We start from the raw sequence: 18855 nt of genomic DNA, 5'->3' as shown, positions 1-18855 counted from the left end.
ACGACAAGATTCATTGATGGTTGGTGCGGTCTGTGAAACGCGGTCCCCGTAATTTTCAGCACAGCAAGATATGGATGCCTGAGGCATGAGACGCTAAGCTGATTATGTACAAGCGAGGGTGCTCGGACCATCTTTTCTTACTTCCGCTGCAGGCAAAAACAGGCAGGCACTGGATGGCGACTGGCTGGCTTCGGGAACTACCTGGGCCACAACACGCTTGTGCCGTCCACCCAATAATGTCAGAGTGCCAGATCCTCGCCGCTTGGCAGCAGCTGCCGTTTTGCTCCCAGTCCCTTCCTACTTACTAAGTATGGTACGGGTACGTAGTAATCAAGTAAGGTACGCATACCTTCCGGCAAGGGACGGTAAGAAGGAGGAAGGAATGGGGGAAAAAAAGAAGGTCAGGTCCCATCTGACTAGAGCGAAGCGCGTCATTCCATCTGTTCCTTTCTCTCCAGTCGCGTCCCCCCTTCTTCCTTTTTTTTTCCCCTTATGCAGAAAGGGACCCTGGGGCCCTTCCCGGATGAGTTGGCCGTGGCGGGGATGTCCACACAGCTGCAAGTCACTGTGCTTGCCTGTCGCCCTGCTGCGTATTACCATTCGAGGGCTATTGCCAGCGAAGCTAATATGAGAGACGAACAAGTGGAGAGACTCTTGTAAAAGCAGGCCGCATAACTCGGTCGCCATTTACATCTCTCCAATGTCCCCAGGTTTTAGCCCCCTCCCGCCCCTCCCCTCAAATTGTTGACGAGCTACTAGTCACCCTGGTCCGAGCCATCACCAATTGACCCTTCCTTTCTTTTCAGGGAGGGCAAAAAATGAAAATAGTAATAAACAATAATCCATACACCTGCTGTGGATTCCCCGCGGGGTATCGACACACATCTTTAGCGCCGGGTTTCTCACCTCTTCGCCTTCTTTTTGTCTGGTCCTTCTTCCTCATCGCTCAAATTGGCGTACTGGGTAACAGGCTGCGTTTCCTTCCAAGCAGCAGTAAACATCGGGTCCTTTTGCGCAGCGTCGGCGTATTTCAGCAGCGCCTCTCGAGGATCTTCGTGAAGCATCTTGGCGAGGGGAATATTTTCCGCAATGTGCTTCTCATCCGGTTGGTTCCTCATAAACGGTGTTTGCTGAAGCACTGCTGGTCGTCTCGGGTCCTTGGACTTGCCAGATGCCGTCACTCCTCCCGTTCTCCTGCCCGCCATCGCACTGCCGGGGGTGACGATAGAGTCGCCCGAAATTCCTACCGACATGTCCGTTGTGCGGGATGGGTCGTCGTCGATATGCCGCTTCTTCGGCGCTCGTGACATAACTTCGACGGCGCCTCGTGTGGACATTGTTGGATTGTACAAGATATGGGTCTCGCCATTCGCCGATCCCGTGACGATTTGGTTGATCTTGGGGTGCCAGTTCACCGTGATGAGGGGAGCTCCTGGCGTAATAGGCGTGACATGTTCGGGGCGTAAGTTTCCGGGGTTCAGGATGTGCAGTTCGCCCGTCGCAGATCCAGTCAAAATGCTCGTCGAGTTTGGCGAGTACCGGATGTTGCTCATCGGGAAGTGGTCCGACGTCGAAGGGTGATCCACCGTAACCAGAGGTGTTTTGAATTTGCGCGTATCCCACAGCTTGATCGTGTTGTCTCCTCCTCGAGTAACCACCATCCGGCCGTCCGAGGAAATGTCAAGGCCTCCAGTCCAGGTATCCGGCTTATGGGCGTCGCGAATCTCGGCGGTGGGTCGCGAAAAGGGGCTGTTGCCGCTGTACATAACCAACGAGCCATCCAGAGCTGCGGCGACGAGCACGTTGTTGCCTCCTTGCACTGGTGAGCCCCACGCAACCGCTGTCATTCGTGTACGGCCCGCGGATCCCGCCGCCTTGGATTTGAAAACAATCACGTCCTTCTGGCTGCGCTTGTTGTTAATATCCCAGATTCTCAGCGTGCTATCAGTGCCGGCAGTGATGCAAATGTTCTTGTCGGCAGGATGCCAGGTTCCCGTCGTGACCTCGGAAATATGACCCTTGGTGTTGTTCATATCCCGAAGATACATGTCGCCCTTGACAAATTCGGTCAAGATATCGCCGTCCCTCGACATAATCTTCGCTTGCGGATGCGCCGATACGCAGAGAAAGACGCTGCCGGAAAGGGGGTTGAACTCGACGTGGTGAATTGGGTGCGACTCAGCGCTTGCGGCAGAGGCCTTCGTTTCCCATGGGTCGACACTTCGGAAAGCTCGAAGCGTACTCGGTGTCATGGACGCAAAATCGTGTAGGTTAATCTTGCAGTCGAGCGAGGCTGACACGAGTCGTCCGCCGGCCGGGTCCAGCGTAACCGTCGTCACCGCTCTTTCGTGGGTCTTCAGGACCAGTTCGTGGGAGACGGGGTATTCGTCGCCATCATCCGAATCGTCCGAGTCGGAGTCGGAGTCGCTGTCACTGTCATTGTCTGAGTCGGATTTCTTCTCGTTCTGATCAGTTGTTGGCGGACCTGCATATCCTTCCTTTGAGCCTCCCGCCGACGGCTTCTCCGCAACTCTTCGGCTTCGGTCAATCTGGGCGGCAATGTTGGCTTCTTTGGATTTTTTGCCAAATGCAGCTGGGAGGAATGCCCGCATGGGGTCGTCTTCGGCAAGCTCAGGCCCTTCGACCACGAAATCTTCGTCGTCGCTCATTGTGACGGCTGTGTCGGTAACGAGGAGGTGTGTCAGAGGAGAGAAGTTTGAGAGGGGAAAGAACAATGGGAATCCACGATCTAAACAGAGCGACTGGAGCACCAGATGATGGGGTGATGTCAGGCAGGAGCCGTTGGGCAAGGGTCCTCGCTTAAGCGAAAGTTAGCGTTGCGCTAGGTATGGATCGGGCCATAGCGCTACGTGATCTTTACATCTTTTTGACTTCCTCTCTTTGCATCGCTCTGAACTTTGTCAATTGCCTTTTTACCGCTTGAAAGAGCAATAAACAGGGAGCGTGTCGCATTTAATTACACTTGGGTAGCTTCGTCAGTAGATTGGGTTTTTTTTTTTTTTTAATGTTCCTCGCACCTTGTCAAAGGGGGAGATGGTTGCTGTGGACTTCAATGAAGGACACCCTGATCCACATGTTTCTGCAGCACCTGAGCACAGATCCCTGAACTGTCGAGACACTTCATCTCGATACCGCAAATCCGCGCTCATCCTCCGACATCATACCTCTCGCGAACCATAAGTACAAAGTGCAAAGATGATCCGAATCTCACAGTTCTTTTGTGTCCCGCGTACCATAATTGTGTCCTCTTCGAAGAACAACCGCCCGGGTGACTAATTGGCATTGACAGGACTTCAGGTCCAAGTGCTTGTTGCTGCTCATACACTTTCCATGAACATCAAACACACCCTTTTCAGTTGGACAGTTGAAGGCAGAAAATTAACACCAGTTTCCTAATTATTTATACCTAAGGACTATGACTATACACAACGAGCAAGAAACAATCTGGGGTATGCCACTCAACTCATCTGTCTGCAAGTTTTTGGTGCAGCTCTGAAAGAGAACGCCAAGATGATAATCGCATTCAAAAGTGCGACCGCGCCAATATACGCCTGGTTCCCAAGCACGAATACATCGACCACAACTTCTGCCGTGGTAGGTTGAGAAAAGTTGCCCACCACTAGCTGCGCCGCCCCGTAGGCCACCAATATGGAGTCCATCATAGCAGTAATAGAGTTTTGTAAGCCATGAAGGGTTGCATCGGCTTCCGAAGCTAGTCCTTGTTCATTGAAAGACGTATTCCACGCCGCTATACTCGAGAGAAACGCATTCCCAAGTACAGAGTCGTAATAATTGGTTAAGCTGTTTGAAATCAGGTCAAACTGTCTGACCGCCGTTCGTGTCAAAGTTCGTTGCGGGTCGAGGTCCTTAGCCTCAATGCCTTTCAACGGGACAACCGCGATGCTCCTGTCCTTGACGTCGACCGAGAGTTGGAAAAGTGTAGGCAGAAAGTCTACCGTGCACTGCGTGGTGTTGAGGGCTTTGTAATTATCTCCCGCAGCAATGGAAATGTATCGACGACGGGATTCTGGGCTCTTCGCGACACCGATTGCTAGGATCGAGCTCGACGTTATGCCAATGTACTCGGACCACTGAATACTTCCGACACTGTCGGGCAGGGAGCCAGTGGCAGCAAAGGTTCTGTAAGGGTTTTCTTTCGCAATGTGAAAATCCATACTTTCATTGTAACGGCAATCAACCTGAGAAAAGTACCCGACTTCTTGGAAGTGATACACCCGAGCCGACGACTCGTGCTTGAAGCCATTTTGGATGCCGACGGAGGATCCAACACCATATGATCTCCCTTCATAGGAAAACCGAGTGTTGTCAGGTTTTGGTTGTCTCTGCAGGGTTCCGTCTATTGTTGTTGCAGATGACGCAGATGCTATCAACTGGCTCAAATACTTCGTGCCGACAGAGTAGGAAAAGGTACCATCCTTGGTCGTGACCGAGGGACCAGATTTCGATTCGATTGGATATTCCTTTATGTATGTCGTATTTGAGAATGAAGGTACATTTATGATGTTCTGCGTAGCAATAGTGCCACTCGTGGGCGTCATCGCGCCAGCCCAAAGCGCTGTTGAAAAGATCCCAAGGCAGGAGAGAGTGAGAATCGATGGGACCGAACGCGACCGCATGAGTTGCCGAGGTTTTGAGACACTAGAACTGAAAGATTCTTTGGAACGACATGACACCGCCACTGCGTTGTCAAGCAAGTCTGAGATGGTGTCATTTTGGGTGAGAACTACAATTACTGAGACGTGGAGAAAGCCTAGGATAAGTGCGATAAGACGTATGACGAACTCAACGATGGCACGCTTCGAGGCACCAGCAGTGACGAAGCCCAGGGTAAGCTCAAAAAACCGAGTACTTGACGAGATCCCAGAGCTTGTGGACGAAGAACCCGCTAGAGAGGATTCATACCAAGTACTGTCAACAGTCCATCCGAGGAAAATAACAAGGATGAGACTTAGAGTGCTGGTGATGCCCAAGCCTAGCGGTACGCTCCGCTCTCCCCAGAAGGAAAAATCCATAGAGCTCCAAGGGAACGAAGCCATACTTGTGATGGTGTGCCACTAGTCCAAGTGAACAGCGATGCGGGCGTGCCGGGTATCGCACAAGCTCGATGCTAGCTGGGAAATTCTTCTCCGATGGCTCGCGGAATTTTCCTGTTGGACGCCACCGACATTTGCAGAAGGGAAATAAAGTCCAACTGACCAACTTTCAGGACTAGAGAGGGGTTGTTTGTAGTTATCTTGTTGGTTCTCGGTGCGAACCTAGTTGTTGGTGCTTGGAGCCAATCACAGTGCGTTGGTTGCCGCTCAGTACTACAACCCCTGACTGTGATCCAGCTCATTATTTGTGTTATGCCATTGGATAAAAACTGTATATTTTATTCATTCTGCCTTTGATCTAAGGTGAACGGGACGTAGATGATCATTTTGGAACTGCTGGGCCAATGTTGTGTTGTGTTATTTCATGTCTCGATATATAGTTTCATGTGTATCTGGGAATAACCACACACATGCAAACGGGTTCAAATATCGTTTTTTTTTTCTGTAACCAAATTCAAAACTTGTAGTCATATCCCATGTTAATACCCTAGGTAGAGGTGGTGAAAAGCGTCGCATGGCTCAGGATCTGGCCAAGACATGTGAGCGACTAACATCAATCTCTGAGTTCAGAGTCTGGGCTTATTTTAAGTTGTATTTTACAGAGTCTAACAGGACAGACTTTTCCCAGCGGAACGTGATATTCGGTCTTCGCAAGATGTTTGGGTTAACTCATCTCAAGTAGTTGGCGTCACCTTATCCCAGACACCATATAATCAGGGAAAACATAGATCGTTCGGCATGCGCATTGGCTTGGTAGCTTCTGCGATGCCAGGTCCGCTTTCGTTTGTTGAACAAGACCAGAGCCGACTTGTCGGCGATCTTATAGTGACCGAAAGCGACTTTGTCGGAAACCCGATTATTCTCAAAAGCATTAGCATTGGTACTGTACGAGGAGCATCGCCGCTCAAACTCACATCGCATGATGGCCTTCTGGCCTCTGGGAATCGGTCCATCAGCAGACGCTCGCGCGCTGCCATTGACAGATGCGTCTCCGAAGGCCAAAATAACACGCGTGCCTTTCCATTGTCTCAGCCTAACGCTTTCAGGGCCCTTGGTCGATCCCTGGTAGAGATTTATGGCTCATCTCCAGTTCACGTCAGGGAGTTACCCAACCAAAGAGAGTGGCCTGACTCTAAGGAGTCTTCTAATAGGCCTGTTGAGCTAGAGTAAAGAGTATGTCTTCAGGAAGGTTTCACGAGTATAATGTTTAGCGAACGATAGTTTGTTTATGTAGTTTCAGAAAGTAAATTTATTGTTGTATATCTTGTACTTCGTTGAATGATTCAGCAAACACACCAGGTGTAATCCTGTCAGACGATGCATTACGACGCATGGCAAATGATCTTTAGCAATAAGGCCGATGAGAAAGAACATGATGGCCTTCTAATTAGTGGAACTGCCTCCTCATTCAACAAGATAATATCACCACCCATGTGACCGTAATCTATATTCCATTTATGCAGTAGCCGCAAGTCGCTTCAGCTCCTCCTGTTTCATTCTTTCCTGGATCTTAAGTCTCTCCGGAATGACCTGCTCCCTAGGGGCCGTGATCCCCCATTCAGGCAGGGACTCCGCCCCTAGGGCCCTCAGCGTTGTCTGTTCCACCAAGCTGTACTCTGACTTATCCGGCCTGTGAAAGCGGTGAGGCTCTCTGAGAAAGACGGGTGGGTTCGTAATGATACGGAGCTTCCGGAGCTGGTTGCGCGAGGCGCTGTGCAGCATCAGTGGATGAAGCAGATACACATCGCCAACCTCTCCATGTGCTTCGACGAACTCGTTGCAGCTTCCCGCGAGCGAGTTGAACCAGTCGAGGTTGCGCTCTGCAGAGAAATCAGGGTCTCCTCTGGGAACCATCCGGGGAGAGACGCCGTCCGGGTGGTCGTGGAGATGCTTAGCCACTTTCGGAATCGCCTCGGGACAGATGACCGTTCCGCCGCCGCCAGGGACGATATCCGTGAACAAGGGTATCACGAGCAGTCCCTGCTCCCCTGAGTCGAGGTAATGAACAAAGAAGTCACCGTCAACATGCCAGTTATCGAGATCTTTGGGCGAGTAGTCTTGGCCTTCGAACTCTGGGCTGCCGAGATTTACAATCAAAGAGTCTCGCCATTCCTTCGACTCGGGCGCGATCCGGTCCTCTCCGCCGCAGACCTCACAGATGGCGGCCCAGGCCTTGGGTGCGAATTCCGAACAGTCAAAGGTACGGTGGTGGGGCATGTTTGTCCGATGCTTCCAGGTTGATTTGTCGTTTGGGTCCATACCCAACCGCGTCCAGACGTCTTTTGTCACCCATTCCGCCTGGTCTTTCGTGAAACAGTTGCTCAGCTTCAGCCAGCCTTTGGCTTTGAAATGCTCTTTCTGAGCTTCGGTGAGGGGTTCAGCGACGGACGACATTATTAATATGACAACGGAAGATGGATATTAGCTTTTCTCAGGCATCGTCAACCTGGAAGTAGTTGGGGTTAATATATACTCAGATCCCCACTGAGGAGTTTGACAGCTGGGTCGACCTCTCGGAATGGTCACCTGCGAGTGAATGCGGGGAATGCATGGGCAAATCATTCAGGCTACGTTTCATTGGGTATTTTTGCAGACCCAGAGAATTCATGACGGTATGTCGGAATGCCGGGTTGACTAATTGCAAGTGCTGGCACTTGAAAGGGCGTGAAAGCGGCCCTGTTAAAGAGAGATGTCGTCGGAAAGGCTTATATCTGTTACCCACCATCAAGCTTGGAGAGTGTATGCAGCTAGATTAGTGGCGCCGGCTAAATAGAAACTCGATGGGTATTTTGCCAAGCCCCACACAACAACATGAAATCATGGCTTTCTGATTTGCGGAACCAAGTCATTTGTACAGGTTCCGCGGATGATGGTGTAAGTGCTGGTGGGACGAGGAGTGATCTTTAGGAGCGGAGCTTTAGGAACGGAATTCCGGCTTTGATTGGCTATAGACCGACACTGACCGAATCTCGGTCAATCATACGCCGATAGCAGCCGACCAAATATTTTGGCCTTGCCTTCAATTCTACCAATTCCACAATTCACCTATCTCACACCAATTAGACGGTCAAAATGCCACCTGATCCAACACTAGATGACGAGGAGTACGAATCCTCCCAGGATTCAGACTTTGCCCCAGAGGACGCTGTCGCAGAGGGCGGTGATTCCGATGGAGACGACTCCGAAGGCGACGACGAAAACGCTGCGACAGCACCAAAGCGCAAACGCGATGCGGGCGGCGAAGAAGCAGACGATGCCGGCTTTGAGAATTCGGGCGACGAGGCGTTGATCAAAAAGGCAAAGAAGAAGCGGAAGAAGGCAAAAGACGCTGATGGCGCTGCAGGCGATGAGGACGATGGAGGTGAAGGAGGGTTGGTTAAGACGCGAAGCATGCGCGCAGCAGAGTCAGTAGACGCGCGGTTCAAACGAGTTTGCAAGGTCTAAAATACTGATACACAGTCACAGAAAAGTAGAGCGAAAGATTGCAGCTGCGTCTGGGCCGGTAACAGTCGACGTCGACGCGATCTGGGCCCAGATGCTCACAGGCCAGACGACCACACCACAGCCCAGCGAAGACAAGGGGCCCGAAGAACCCGACTCTACGAAGCCGAATGACGCGACCGGCTCAGAAAAGCCGACCGACACCCAGGGCGCAGACTCCTCTGGTATGATCCGCATTAAACGAACCTACAACTTCGCCGGCAAAGTCCAAACGGAAGAAAAGCTTGTGGCGCGCGACTCGGCTGAGGCCAAGCTCTACCTCGCCTCCCTCGGGAATGATGCAGATAAGGAAGCCGCCGAGAAAGAGCCAGAGGAACCAAAACGGTTATTGAAGAAGGCGTTCCGATCGGCATTCGAACCTGTTATCGAGATCGTTGGCCAGCGGTCCGATTTGAACCTAGGTATGACGGTACGGATCAAGGCACGGGAGAAGGAGGCACAGGCCAAGAAGCTCAACACGGTGGAAAAGAGCAAGATGGACTGGGCGGGTTACGTCGACAAGGAGGGCCTAAAAGACGAGCTCGAGCTGGCTGGCAGGTCCAAGGAGTCGTACGCCGAGAGGCAGGACTTCCTGGCACGAAGCGAGGCGAAGAGGGAGGAGGAAGCCCGGCGTGCGAGGATCGCAGGCCGTGTATGAGTTATTTGGTTTTGCCTCGGTCACGTATTTGGAGGATGGTTAGGCATAGGTCTGGTTCGGCGTTATATATGGACAAAACAATAGATACCCCTCGTTCACATGATACAGTCATAAGTAACCCAACCCAGCGCTACAGTTTCGCGTCCTTCTTCGAGGTCCCAGGTGCAAGAATAGCAATGTCCTGGTATGGGACGCCCAAGAAATCGTACAGGAAATGAAACCTGTCACTCCCGAAGAAGGGCTCTGCCGCCCCCTGGTCATTCACAGCCCACAACCACGGCGCTCCAAACGCGCCTCTATCAATCGCTTCCTGAGTCTTCGACTTCAAAGCATCCTTGATATCCTGCGATGTGGCTCCCTCCATTATCTTCTTCACGTCGGCCTCGCTGAACAGCTTTGCCACGGCTCCTTGGGGCGCCGGGTATTGCTGAGGCGCATCAGCCAGCACCTTGACTAGGACATCGGGCTTGGTGATGTTGCGGTGTGGCGGTTCCCAGAAGCAGTGAAGGACCCAGTGCCAGGTGGTTTGATAAGTAGAGAAGGGATAGTTCTTCTTGATATAGTGTAGGGCACGAAGGGGCAACACCGTCATGCTGCGTTCCATGAAGTTGGCAGGCGGAGTGATATTAGGCTTGCCAACGCGGGCACAGGAGCGTTGGGCGTCATATGTACCATAATTTGCCTTTGCTGGGAGTGTCCATGGCGGCTTATTTCCTGTAGAAAGTGTGAATGGAAGCGGGCTCAGGTGGTCCGGGTTACTTACCAGAAGCTGCATTAATGGCGCCAAGAAGAACGGGATGGATGCTGCATAGACGACGGTTTGTAAGTTGGGGTTCTTGGGGAAGGGAAAGGATACGGACTCTATCTGCACGCCATGCGCTGCGAGTACGTCCTCATTCTGGAGCAAATAATAAAACGTGACATAGCTGTAAAGAGATGCTTTCACGATACGTCAGCATACCAGTTTAATGGACAGGTTCTTGTGGACCGTTACTGACCAACATCTATGTAAACATCTACTTTGCCGCCCATCTTAACGGTAAGTATTGCTGTCAGGTGCTTCAAAACCTTGATCCAAATAAATATTTCTGCTGTGAGTTCGATTGAATGATGTTACTGCCTATCTCGATGTCGAAATCGGTCTGAATGTTATTCCCAAAATGGCAGAATGATGTGTAGGAGATGAAGTTGAGCTGGGGATGTGGGGTACCTCGGCAACTCTTGTGAAGTACGGAGTATCTGGGGTAGCTTTGCTTTGGGGGAGCTTCCACCTACAAAGACCCCTGATCACTAATACGCACCACTGCCGGATTCCGACGACATAATCAACAATTCTGGCGTCAACTTCACGTGAAACTTGATCCTCGAGTATATTATCTTCGTTAGCATAAGATCAATTCGCCATTTCCGCTTACATTACTCTTTCACTCAAGTTCAGTTGGATAGATCATCTACCTCAGTACACCTAATCTCTGAATCAACAACAATGGGCGCAACCAAGCAAGTCGCTCTGGTGGTGGGCGCATCAAGAGGCATTGGCCGTCAAATCGCCATAGACTTTGCAAAGAACGGTTATGCCGGTACGGCTCGCCCGACACTCCATGATTCGGCGGCAGCTAACATTTGCTAGTCGTTGTGGCCGCAAAGTCAACAAGTGACGCTTCCAAAACCACACCTTTCCCGCCAGACCCCAACTCGCAACAATCAACCATCAGCACAGTAGCCCGCGAGATCCAGGATGCCGGAGGCGACGCAACCCCGATCGCCGTAGACGTTCGGGATCCGGATAGCGTCGCCCGGCTAGTGGAACAAACAATCAAGGTATGATGCCCTCCCTTAACGAACCACGCTTCACCTTGACGTATCCTGATTAACACCGGCACAGAAATATTCTCGCCTTGATGTTCTCGTCTATAACTCGGGCGCAATCTGGTGGGCTTCAATCGAGGACACGCCCCCCAAACGATTTCAGCTCATGCAGCGCGTCAACCCGGAAGGTCTGTATTTAACCCTCCACGCCTCGCTCCCGCACCTCAAGCGGGGAGGTAAGGGCCGCATTGTGGTCGTCAGTCCGCCAATCTACAGCCGCTTCTTCCGCGGCAAGACGGCGTACGCGATGGGGAAAGTCGGCATGAGCGTCCTCACCAAAGGTCTAGCCATGGATTTTGACCGGCAGGGCTTATCTGAGATGGCCATTACCAGTATCTGGCCAGCAGTGGTAAGCGTTACTCTTGAAAGATGTTTTTTTTAAAAAAAAAAAAAATCGAGTATCAAGCTAAACATGATGTCGATCCCCAGGCCATTGAATCCGCCGCAACACAGAAATTCCAAGCCGCAAACCCAGATGAGGCAAAGGACTTACGAAAGCCCACAATCTTCTCTGACGCTGTGCTTGCAATCGTGCGCGCCCCGGCCAGCGCAGTAAACGGCGAGCTCGTGTTGGATGAAGACTTCCTACGGGAACACGCCGGCGTGACGGACTTTTCAAAGTACGCTCTCGTGCCGGGCTCGAATCCGCGAAGGATCATGCCCGCCGAGCTGCCGAACTTAACCGTCAAGGAACAGGACGACGAGGGGAAACGTTATAACAGTGCAAAGGCCAAGATATGATGCGATATGTAGGGGTCAAATTTAAATCAATGTAGCTTTACGATGAAATTCTCGGGGAATCCAACAATGTTGAAATTAGGTCATGTTCCATCACTTCTTACCAACTAAACTTGGTGTTCAAGACAAAACACGACAGTGCTTCGCCGTAAAAGGACGCAGCATGCCTCAAATATCTAGCCATAAAACTCTCGCACATCAGAAAAAACAGACCAGTCTCAGATCCAAACAATCTTGTGCAATTCTTGTCTATTGCCTGCCGCGCTACGCAAGCAGGATGCGGTGCTTCTCGATATAAATGTATCTTATCAAAGAAAAAGAAGAACAGTAAGAAAAGAAAAAAAAAAAAAAACCGAGGTCGTCCTATCGCTCGCAAACTAAGTAAGACCGGTACCCATATTCATCCCTACCCACCCGTCCCTCGCCCGAGGCCTTCTTCCCCGCCAATGTCGAACAAAACGATTTTGTTTTTGTTTTTGAAAATCCTAGGGAAAAAAAAAGTACTATTTTTACAAGTCATTGTAACACCACCACCTCTTGCTCTCATGACTCCTGGCTCAGCTGGAAGAGGCCCTGAATGTCCTCGATGTCGCTGATGGTTTCGTTAAACACCTTCGTGAGATCACCGACAACCTTCATGCGGTTCCACTCGTGCCTCGTCCTCCAGATCTCGTCCATTAGCTCGCGGTTGATTTGCTCGAGCTGCTCAATAGTGCAGCCCGAAGTCCGCTCCGTCAGTTCGTCGAGGAAGTTCTCGACTTGCCCCTCGTGAATGACGGGCTGCTGCTGCGACGACGATGAGCCCGAGTTTCTGATGTCTTCGCTGACCGAGTCGTTCAGAATGTTAGTCAGCGTCGGAGCATGTGACTTGGAATCTCCCGAGCTTCTCGACTTGTTGGGCGATGAGTTCTGGCTGCCGGGACCACCCATCGAGGGCCCGATAATGCCTCGTGCCATGCCCTGAGCCTGAGAGTGCGGCCAGGCTTCGTCGCTCGAGGTAGCTTGGCTAACAGGACCCATTCCGGCAGGAATCTGGGTGTCTTGCAGCTGGGAGGTGTCTCCGTCGCTGTATTGTTCCGTGTGGAACCCGTTTGTGGCCTGCGTGCTCCATTTCTCCGTCGACCGCTGCGATGGGTCTGAAGTCTTGGTGGTCGAGGCATCATTTGCCAACTCAGAAGGCGACATGCCAGGAGGTACCGTGGTAATTAAAGACCTCTGAGACATCTGAGTTGCTCCAGTTGTCCCAGCGGTTGTATGGTTGGCCTGACCCGGCCACTGAGGAGGCTGCATAGAGCTATCCTGAGTGGTATCGTCGTCGACGCCACTCATGTGTACGTCGCTCTGGCGAGACGGGTTGGACGTCCCGTTGCTTTGCTGAGGCGCGGGACTGCCGTTGGGTCCCGGGCTCATGACCTGGAAGCGGGCCATGGCGTGGGCAGATCCAGGAATACGTTCGCCAAGAGTGACGGGTCCCTGCGAGTCGCTGTCATTGCCTCCGGCAATGTCGGTGTGCACACGGTCGACAATAGACTGCATAGCCCTCCTCTTTCTCTCCTTCTCAGCTGCAGCCCTGGCTCGCTGTACCTGCCTCTGATGCAGGGCTTCCCAGTCGACCGTGCTTGTGTTGCCTTCGATGGTGGCGACATCGACCTCAACATTGCTAACGAGCTCGTTCGCCTTGAGTGTTCGCTCCTTATCACCGATGTTCTTGGAATCCTTGGCGAGAGACTTGATGTCTCGAAGGAAGTCCTTGGGCCGGCAGTAGAAGCCGTTCGAAAGACGCTCTTCAATGGTTGTAGTCTCCAAGTTGTAGAATGTCTTGCCGGTAGCCGTCTCGCGAAGAACGTCGTCTCCGTACTTGTCCTTGACAATCTCGAAGGGACGAGGCTCAATGCCCTCGAGATCGGGGCGCACGTAATTGGGTTGATTTTCAGCAAAGAGGTAGTCGAGCTGGCTGGGAGGAATGACGGGCTGTCTGAACTTCTTGTACTTTCTGTTGATCTGGTCCATGATTGGCTGCAGCTGTACTTTCAAGATGTTGAGGAGTTGGTGATCGCGCTTCTGCATGGCCTTGACCTCCTCCTTGGAGGGTACTTTTGGCGGTGGGGGCGGAGCAACCGGGAGCTGCTCCAAAACCCTCTTCTTCCTGTTGGCGGGATCAGGGAATTCGGCAGGGCTCTTGCGAATGTGTTCCACAATTGATGAGAAGTATTCTCGCCGGTTTGACTTTTTTCTTTGTTAGCAATGCAACCTTTGAACAAAATGACTGATTTACTTACATGCTTAGGCCGCTGGATCTGTAACCGGTTCTTGCGAGAGTATGCAAATATTTCTCGCACAAGATCCGGAGAGAGGTCTTCACCAGCCTCATACTCTGAAGTGGCGAGCACAAGGATAGGATCCGTAGGCGGGATTGATTTCAACATGGCCTTGAAAGTGATGAATGGCAAGGTATCCTTCATAGACGCGTACCATGACTCAATGCCGGGGATGTAGATGACGCTGGGTTTGTGTCTCTTTACCTCTGTGAAAAGTCCTACAATGACCTGTTCCATTGGCTACGAAGAAGGAGTTAGTATCAATGAGGGGGGGAGGTGTTGAAATAATGACTTACGCGTCCGTCGGCAAGCAAATTCGGAAGACCAAAATTTTGCACTTGAACACCCTCGAAGTAATGCAGAAGAGCGGATGAAAGGTAGCTTTGACCCATACCAGTGAAACCATGAATCAGGAAACGCGGGCGGAAAATTCGAGACCGCTCAAACTCTTGGTGTAGAGCCTCCCGTCCGAAACCATGGTCCTCGTCGTCGAATTGTTCATACATGGCCTCCTCGAGTGCAGTAAGCTTCTTCTTGCGTGGAAGCACCTCATCAAGCGCTCGCTTGATCGAGTCAAACTGATCACGCAGGAGTGGCTCGATACCCTTGGGCAGAGGGGCAGCACCAGTGCCAGCAGATCTCTCTGACGAGGGAATCATCTTCTTGATGGAAATCATGAAGTCGGTGGCGTGAATGCTAATGTTATCCGCGTTCACGATGAGTTTGTCCTTGGAAGAGTAGATTTGCGGATAGGTTCTCTGAATGGCGTTAAGGGCTGCCTCTGTGCAAAGTGCTCGGAGGTCAGCACCGCCATAACCCTTGGTGTTCTCTGCAAGTTGTTGCTTGAAAGGCTCCGAGAGACCCCAGTCCTTGGTATGGATCTCGAGGATGGAACGACGGCCTTGCACGTCGGGAAGGGGGAAGTAGAACTCTCGATCGAAACGACCAGGTCTTCTTAGAGCAGGGTCAATGTTGTCGGGACGATTGGTGGCACCAATAACAATAACCTGACCACGACCATCCATACCATCCATTAACGCCAACAATGTCGATACGATGGACGCATGGATCTGCTCCTGCTTACTAGAGCGCACCGGAGCCAGACCGTCGATTTCATCAAAGAAGATAATACTAGGTTGTGTCCTCCTGGCTTCCTCGAAGAGGAGCCGCAGCTGCTTCTCTGCTTCACCAACCCACTTGCTCAAAGCGTCGGCACCCTTCCGCATGTAAAAGGTGATTTTGCGGCCTCCAATACCGACAGAGTTGGCGAGGGCTCGGGCAAGAAGAGTTTTACCAGTACCGGGCGGACCATGGAATAGAACACCGCGTGGCGGAGTGACATGAAACTTTTGGAACAGCTCGGGGTAGAGAAGTGGGAGCTGGACCATTTCTTTCAACTGGTCAATGTGGCCTTGAAGACCACCAACTTGAGTGAAGTCCACATTGAGGTCGACACCGAGCGGGTCGGCATCCGCGAGGGCCTTGGTGTTTTTGACCTTGCCGACATTTGGTGTTGCGCCCACGCCGGCTACGTCGCCGCCTAGGGGCTGCGCAAGGCCTGGGAGCAGCCCGGCAGGGGCAGCGGCAGACGTGGGTGTCATACCCACATTACCAGCCGCGGCGGATCTTCCGCCCATTTCATCGTCACTGCTGTCGGAGTCGACGCCCCCAGCCGCACCGGTGCCCCAGGGTCCAGCAAGCAGCGACCCGGCGCCGCCGCCGCCTCCGAAAGGACCGAAAGTAGTGTTGAGAGCACGGTCCCATGCCTGGCTGGCGCCTCCACGGCCACCGCGGCGCCGTGCAGGGGTTGGAGCCGGATCTTCTGCGTCGTCTTCCTCGATGTTGACGGCGGAAAGAGGCGGCATGAAGTAGTTCATTGGCTTGGCTGCAGCTCTGCGTCGCTTCGACACAGTTTCCTGGTACATGATTGCAGGTGACGGTCGCCGCGTGCGACGTGAACGTGAATCCTGTCGAAGCTCGTGGAGCTCTTCGGCCAGCTCGTCATGGTCTAGCTCGACTTCGTCGCCGGATTCGGCCCCACGCCGCGAGCTCCTGGTGGATCTGCCCTTGGCTTTGGCGGCCCTACCGCGCGGTGCCGGGCTGTCAAAATCTCCGTCATCAGGGTCACCCGCATCCTTTTTAGACGCGTCTGACATTTGTCCTTCTTCTGCGGACTCTTCGCCAGGTTCAAAATCGCTGCTCGGCTCCTGGACGGATTTCGACTTTCGAAGCCCTCTGCGAGTCAGGCGCCGTGTCGGCATGTCGCCTTCGCCCTCTTCTTTGGGCTCCTCTTCAGGTTCTGCAGCGCCAGGTTCAGAAGCACTTCCTCTTTTAGCGCGAGTCCGTCGTGTAATTGGGCCCTCGTCCTCTTCGTCATCATCCTCGGCCGCGGCATCTGCGTCTACCTCGGTTGATTCTTTGATGGCGTCCTCCATTACTGTGTCCTTTGTCTCCACAGGAGCTTCTACAGGAGCTTCCGCTGCGTCGCCGGCCAACTCATCGGCGTCAGCATCCTCATCGCGACGGAAGCTGCTCTCCTGGGTAGCTTCCTCAATCGTCTCGGGCGCCGCCGCCTTCAGTCCCTTAACTGAGCGAGAAGAACGAGTGCGGGCGAACGCCTCCGGGCTTCGACTCTTGGAAGATCGAGATGCCGGCCGTGCATGCTTGCCCGAGTTGGACAACTCGACATGCTCTTCCTCTACCTCAGCTGTCCGAGCACGAGTCGATCTCCTGGTGATCGGCGCGGCGGCGGCAGTGGCAGACGCGGCATTCTTTGGTACCTTTAGCTTAATCAACAGAGACTCTTTCTTCTTCTTGGGCTTCTCGAGACCCTCGGAAAGTTCGTCTTCAGATAGTTCAGCCTCTTCAGACTCTTCGTCACTTTCGCTTTCCTTGTAGTTTTGATGCTTCACCGCGGCCTTCCTGGCGCGTCGGCCAGCGGCGTTGACGGGGGCGTCCTCGTCTTCTTCCTCTTCATCTGAGACGAAAGAACCCTCTTCCATGCTATCGGAGACGTCTTCATCGTCATCATCGATGTCGGATCCTCGATACCGGTTGGTGCGTTTTCGACCGCCGGAGCTTCTTTGAGACTTGGAGCCACGCGATCGCTTCTTGATTCGAGGGGCAGGTTGGTCGGCGCCAGGCTCGAAGTTTTCGTCATCCGAGTCCGACTTGTTAGGATCGAAATCCTCGATTTCGCGCTTGCGTTTGGACGGCATTGTGATGTTGGTGGGTGATCAAAGTCGGGTGCGGGTAGTCTGGGCTATCGCGTTTTTGATTGTTGTACACGCTGGGGGGCGAGGAGCTATTGCTGCCTTGTAACGCGGACAAGTCTAATAGCGCGCCGTCAGCATCCATATGCACTCAAGATAGCATCAAAAATAAAGCTGAAGATCCAAAAAAGAAGTAATAAGAGTAGCTTGCATTAAGGATTTTTGGGGGAGTGGTGTATGAATGCAAAGAAGTCGTACCTGTCTTAGCGCTTAGGGAGAAAGCAGTGAACAATGGGAAGCGGACGTCAGGTGGTAGTGCAGGCGGCCGCCATTGGGGTTGCGAGGATGCAAACGCGAAAAGTCAAGCTGGCCTTGACGTCTGCGATTTGTGTCGCTGGCGATCTTTACGCGGCGTGGAGATGACTAGACGGCGGACTGGTGATATGTTCGGATTCGCTGAAAAATCACCATCGCGCGTTCCACGACTTGCGCGCCAGGCGTTCACTTGGGCGAGGGAAGACGGGAGTCAGTAAGGTGGGTCTCACGTGCAGAGCCCACCAGCCACAAATGGCCCGAGCGCTAGTCGAACCAGGCAATGAGGTTTCCACTTCCGGCTGTTGCTATTGGCTGGACCCCATCCATTTTGCAATTCAACGAAGAGTTGGGCGACCTCAAATTCAACGATGCTGCACCTTCGGACCTGGAGGTTTTTACTGTTCAATAATCATGGCTGAAATACCACGTGCAAAATCTGATGCATCGCCAAAGTCCTGTCAGCCGAATTTTCGTCTCGAACTATTCAAAAAGCCCGAAGCATGTCAATCACCTTGCAAGGATTGACGGTGCTCATCGGCGCACGAGGTTAAAAAAGTCGGGCCCGGGTAAGTGGGCGACGAGTGTCCACCACCAAGTGTGGCATCGCATCCACGGTACAGCTCGAAAAGAAGAAGCAACTGGGATTGCGCAGACGAAGTGCAACTGTAGCGGATTGAATCTTATCTGCCCATGGAGGCCCAAGGCTGGCCGACGCCGCTTCATACCAACTTTGCAAGGCCGAGAACTGCGGCGCAAATATGCGTGAAACATTGCATGATCAACGGCAATGATGTCATTTCTCGATTTCCGATGTTGTAGGGGCCTCAGTTTGGTTGTATTTAGAGGTTGTGCGGTTGTCAGCTCCCCAAGGACTAGAATCATTTTGGAGACTCAATGGTGCGTCTGGTCGAAGACTCTCAACCAGACAGCCAAGTTTTTTGGGTGCATTCAGACAGAAAATTCCTCAATCTCGTCAGCGCATCGTCGCCATAATAGCTCAAGAGCAAATACCCCCAACCTCGACCCCTTCGTTCAGCCCTACAGACCCAAGTCTGGGGTAACCCGCGAGCTTAAGGTTCCTGGTGCGCCAAGGTTAGGAACGTGGCCAGGGAACGTGGCTGGTGACCTGT

At 52.5% G+C, this 18855-nt stretch overlaps 7 protein-coding genes across 7 annotated transcripts; 2 read left to right on the top strand and 5 right to left on the bottom strand.

The window, feature by feature from the left end:
- Positions 1-902: 902 nt before the first annotated feature.
- On the bottom strand, positions 903-2669 carry CTRU02_212840 (WD repeat protein; the record flags this gene model as incomplete). The annotated part of the gene is made up of 1 exon (XM_036721406.1): positions 903-2669. The coding sequence occupies one exon, from the start codon at positions 2667-2669 to the stop codon at positions 903-905; it is 1767 nt and encodes a 588-aa protein (XP_036586575.1).
- Positions 2670-3479: 810 nt separating this feature from the next.
- On the bottom strand, positions 3480-5078 carry CTRU02_212839 (uncharacterized protein; the record flags this gene model as incomplete). Its single annotated transcript, XM_036721405.1, has 1 exon — positions 3480-5078. The coding sequence occupies one exon, from the start codon at positions 5076-5078 to the stop codon at positions 3480-3482; it is 1599 nt and encodes a 532-aa protein (XP_036586574.1).
- A 1512-nt stretch (positions 5079-6590) lies between these two features.
- CTRU02_212838 (uncharacterized protein) lies at positions 6591-7529 on the bottom strand (the record flags this gene model as incomplete). The annotated part of the gene is made up of 1 exon (XM_036721404.1): positions 6591-7529. One exon carries the CDS (start codon positions 7527-7529, stop codon positions 6591-6593), a length of 939 nt encoding a protein of 312 aa, XP_036586573.1.
- Positions 7530-8207: 678 nt separating this feature from the next.
- On the top strand, positions 8208-9273 carry CTRU02_212837 (swr1p complex component; the record flags this gene model as incomplete). The annotated part of the gene is made up of 2 exons (XM_036721403.1): positions 8208-8539; positions 8601-9273. 2 exons carry the CDS (start codon positions 8208-8210, stop codon positions 9271-9273), a joined length of 1005 nt encoding a protein of 334 aa, XP_036586572.1.
- A 130-nt stretch (positions 9274-9403) lies between these two features.
- Positions 9404-10305, bottom strand: CTRU02_212836 (dsba family oxidoreductase; the record flags this gene model as incomplete). The annotated part of the gene is made up of 2 exons (XM_070205922.1): positions 9404-10212; positions 10272-10305. The coding sequence occupies 2 exons, from the start codon at positions 10303-10305 to the stop codon at positions 9404-9406; spliced, it is 843 nt and encodes a 280-aa protein (XP_070060315.1).
- A 454-nt stretch (positions 10306-10759) lies between these two features.
- On the top strand, positions 10760-11883 carry CTRU02_212835 (short chain dehydrogenase; the record flags this gene model as incomplete). Its single annotated transcript, XM_036721401.1, has 4 exons — positions 10760-10853; positions 10904-11094; positions 11159-11491; positions 11572-11883. The coding sequence occupies 4 exons, from the start codon at positions 10760-10762 to the stop codon at positions 11881-11883; spliced, it is 930 nt and encodes a 309-aa protein (XP_036586570.1).
- Positions 11884-12423: 540 nt separating this feature from the next.
- CTRU02_212834 (AAA family) lies at positions 12424-17416 on the bottom strand (the record flags this gene model as incomplete). Its single annotated transcript, XM_036721400.1, has 3 exons — positions 12424-14106; positions 14160-14438; positions 14495-17416. 3 exons carry the CDS (start codon positions 17414-17416, stop codon positions 12424-12426), a joined length of 4884 nt encoding a protein of 1627 aa, XP_036586569.1.
- Between the last annotated feature and the right edge of the window lie 1439 nt (positions 17417-18855).

This window comes from Colletotrichum truncatum (genome assembly GCF_014235925.2).
Source record: "Colletotrichum truncatum strain CMES1059 chromosome Unknown Contig_0009, whole genome shotgun sequence".
In the NCBI taxonomy this organism is placed as follows: domain Eukaryota; kingdom Fungi; phylum Ascomycota; class Sordariomycetes; order Glomerellales; family Glomerellaceae; genus Colletotrichum; species Colletotrichum truncatum.
This window is presented reverse-complemented; position numbering and strand designations above follow the sequence as displayed.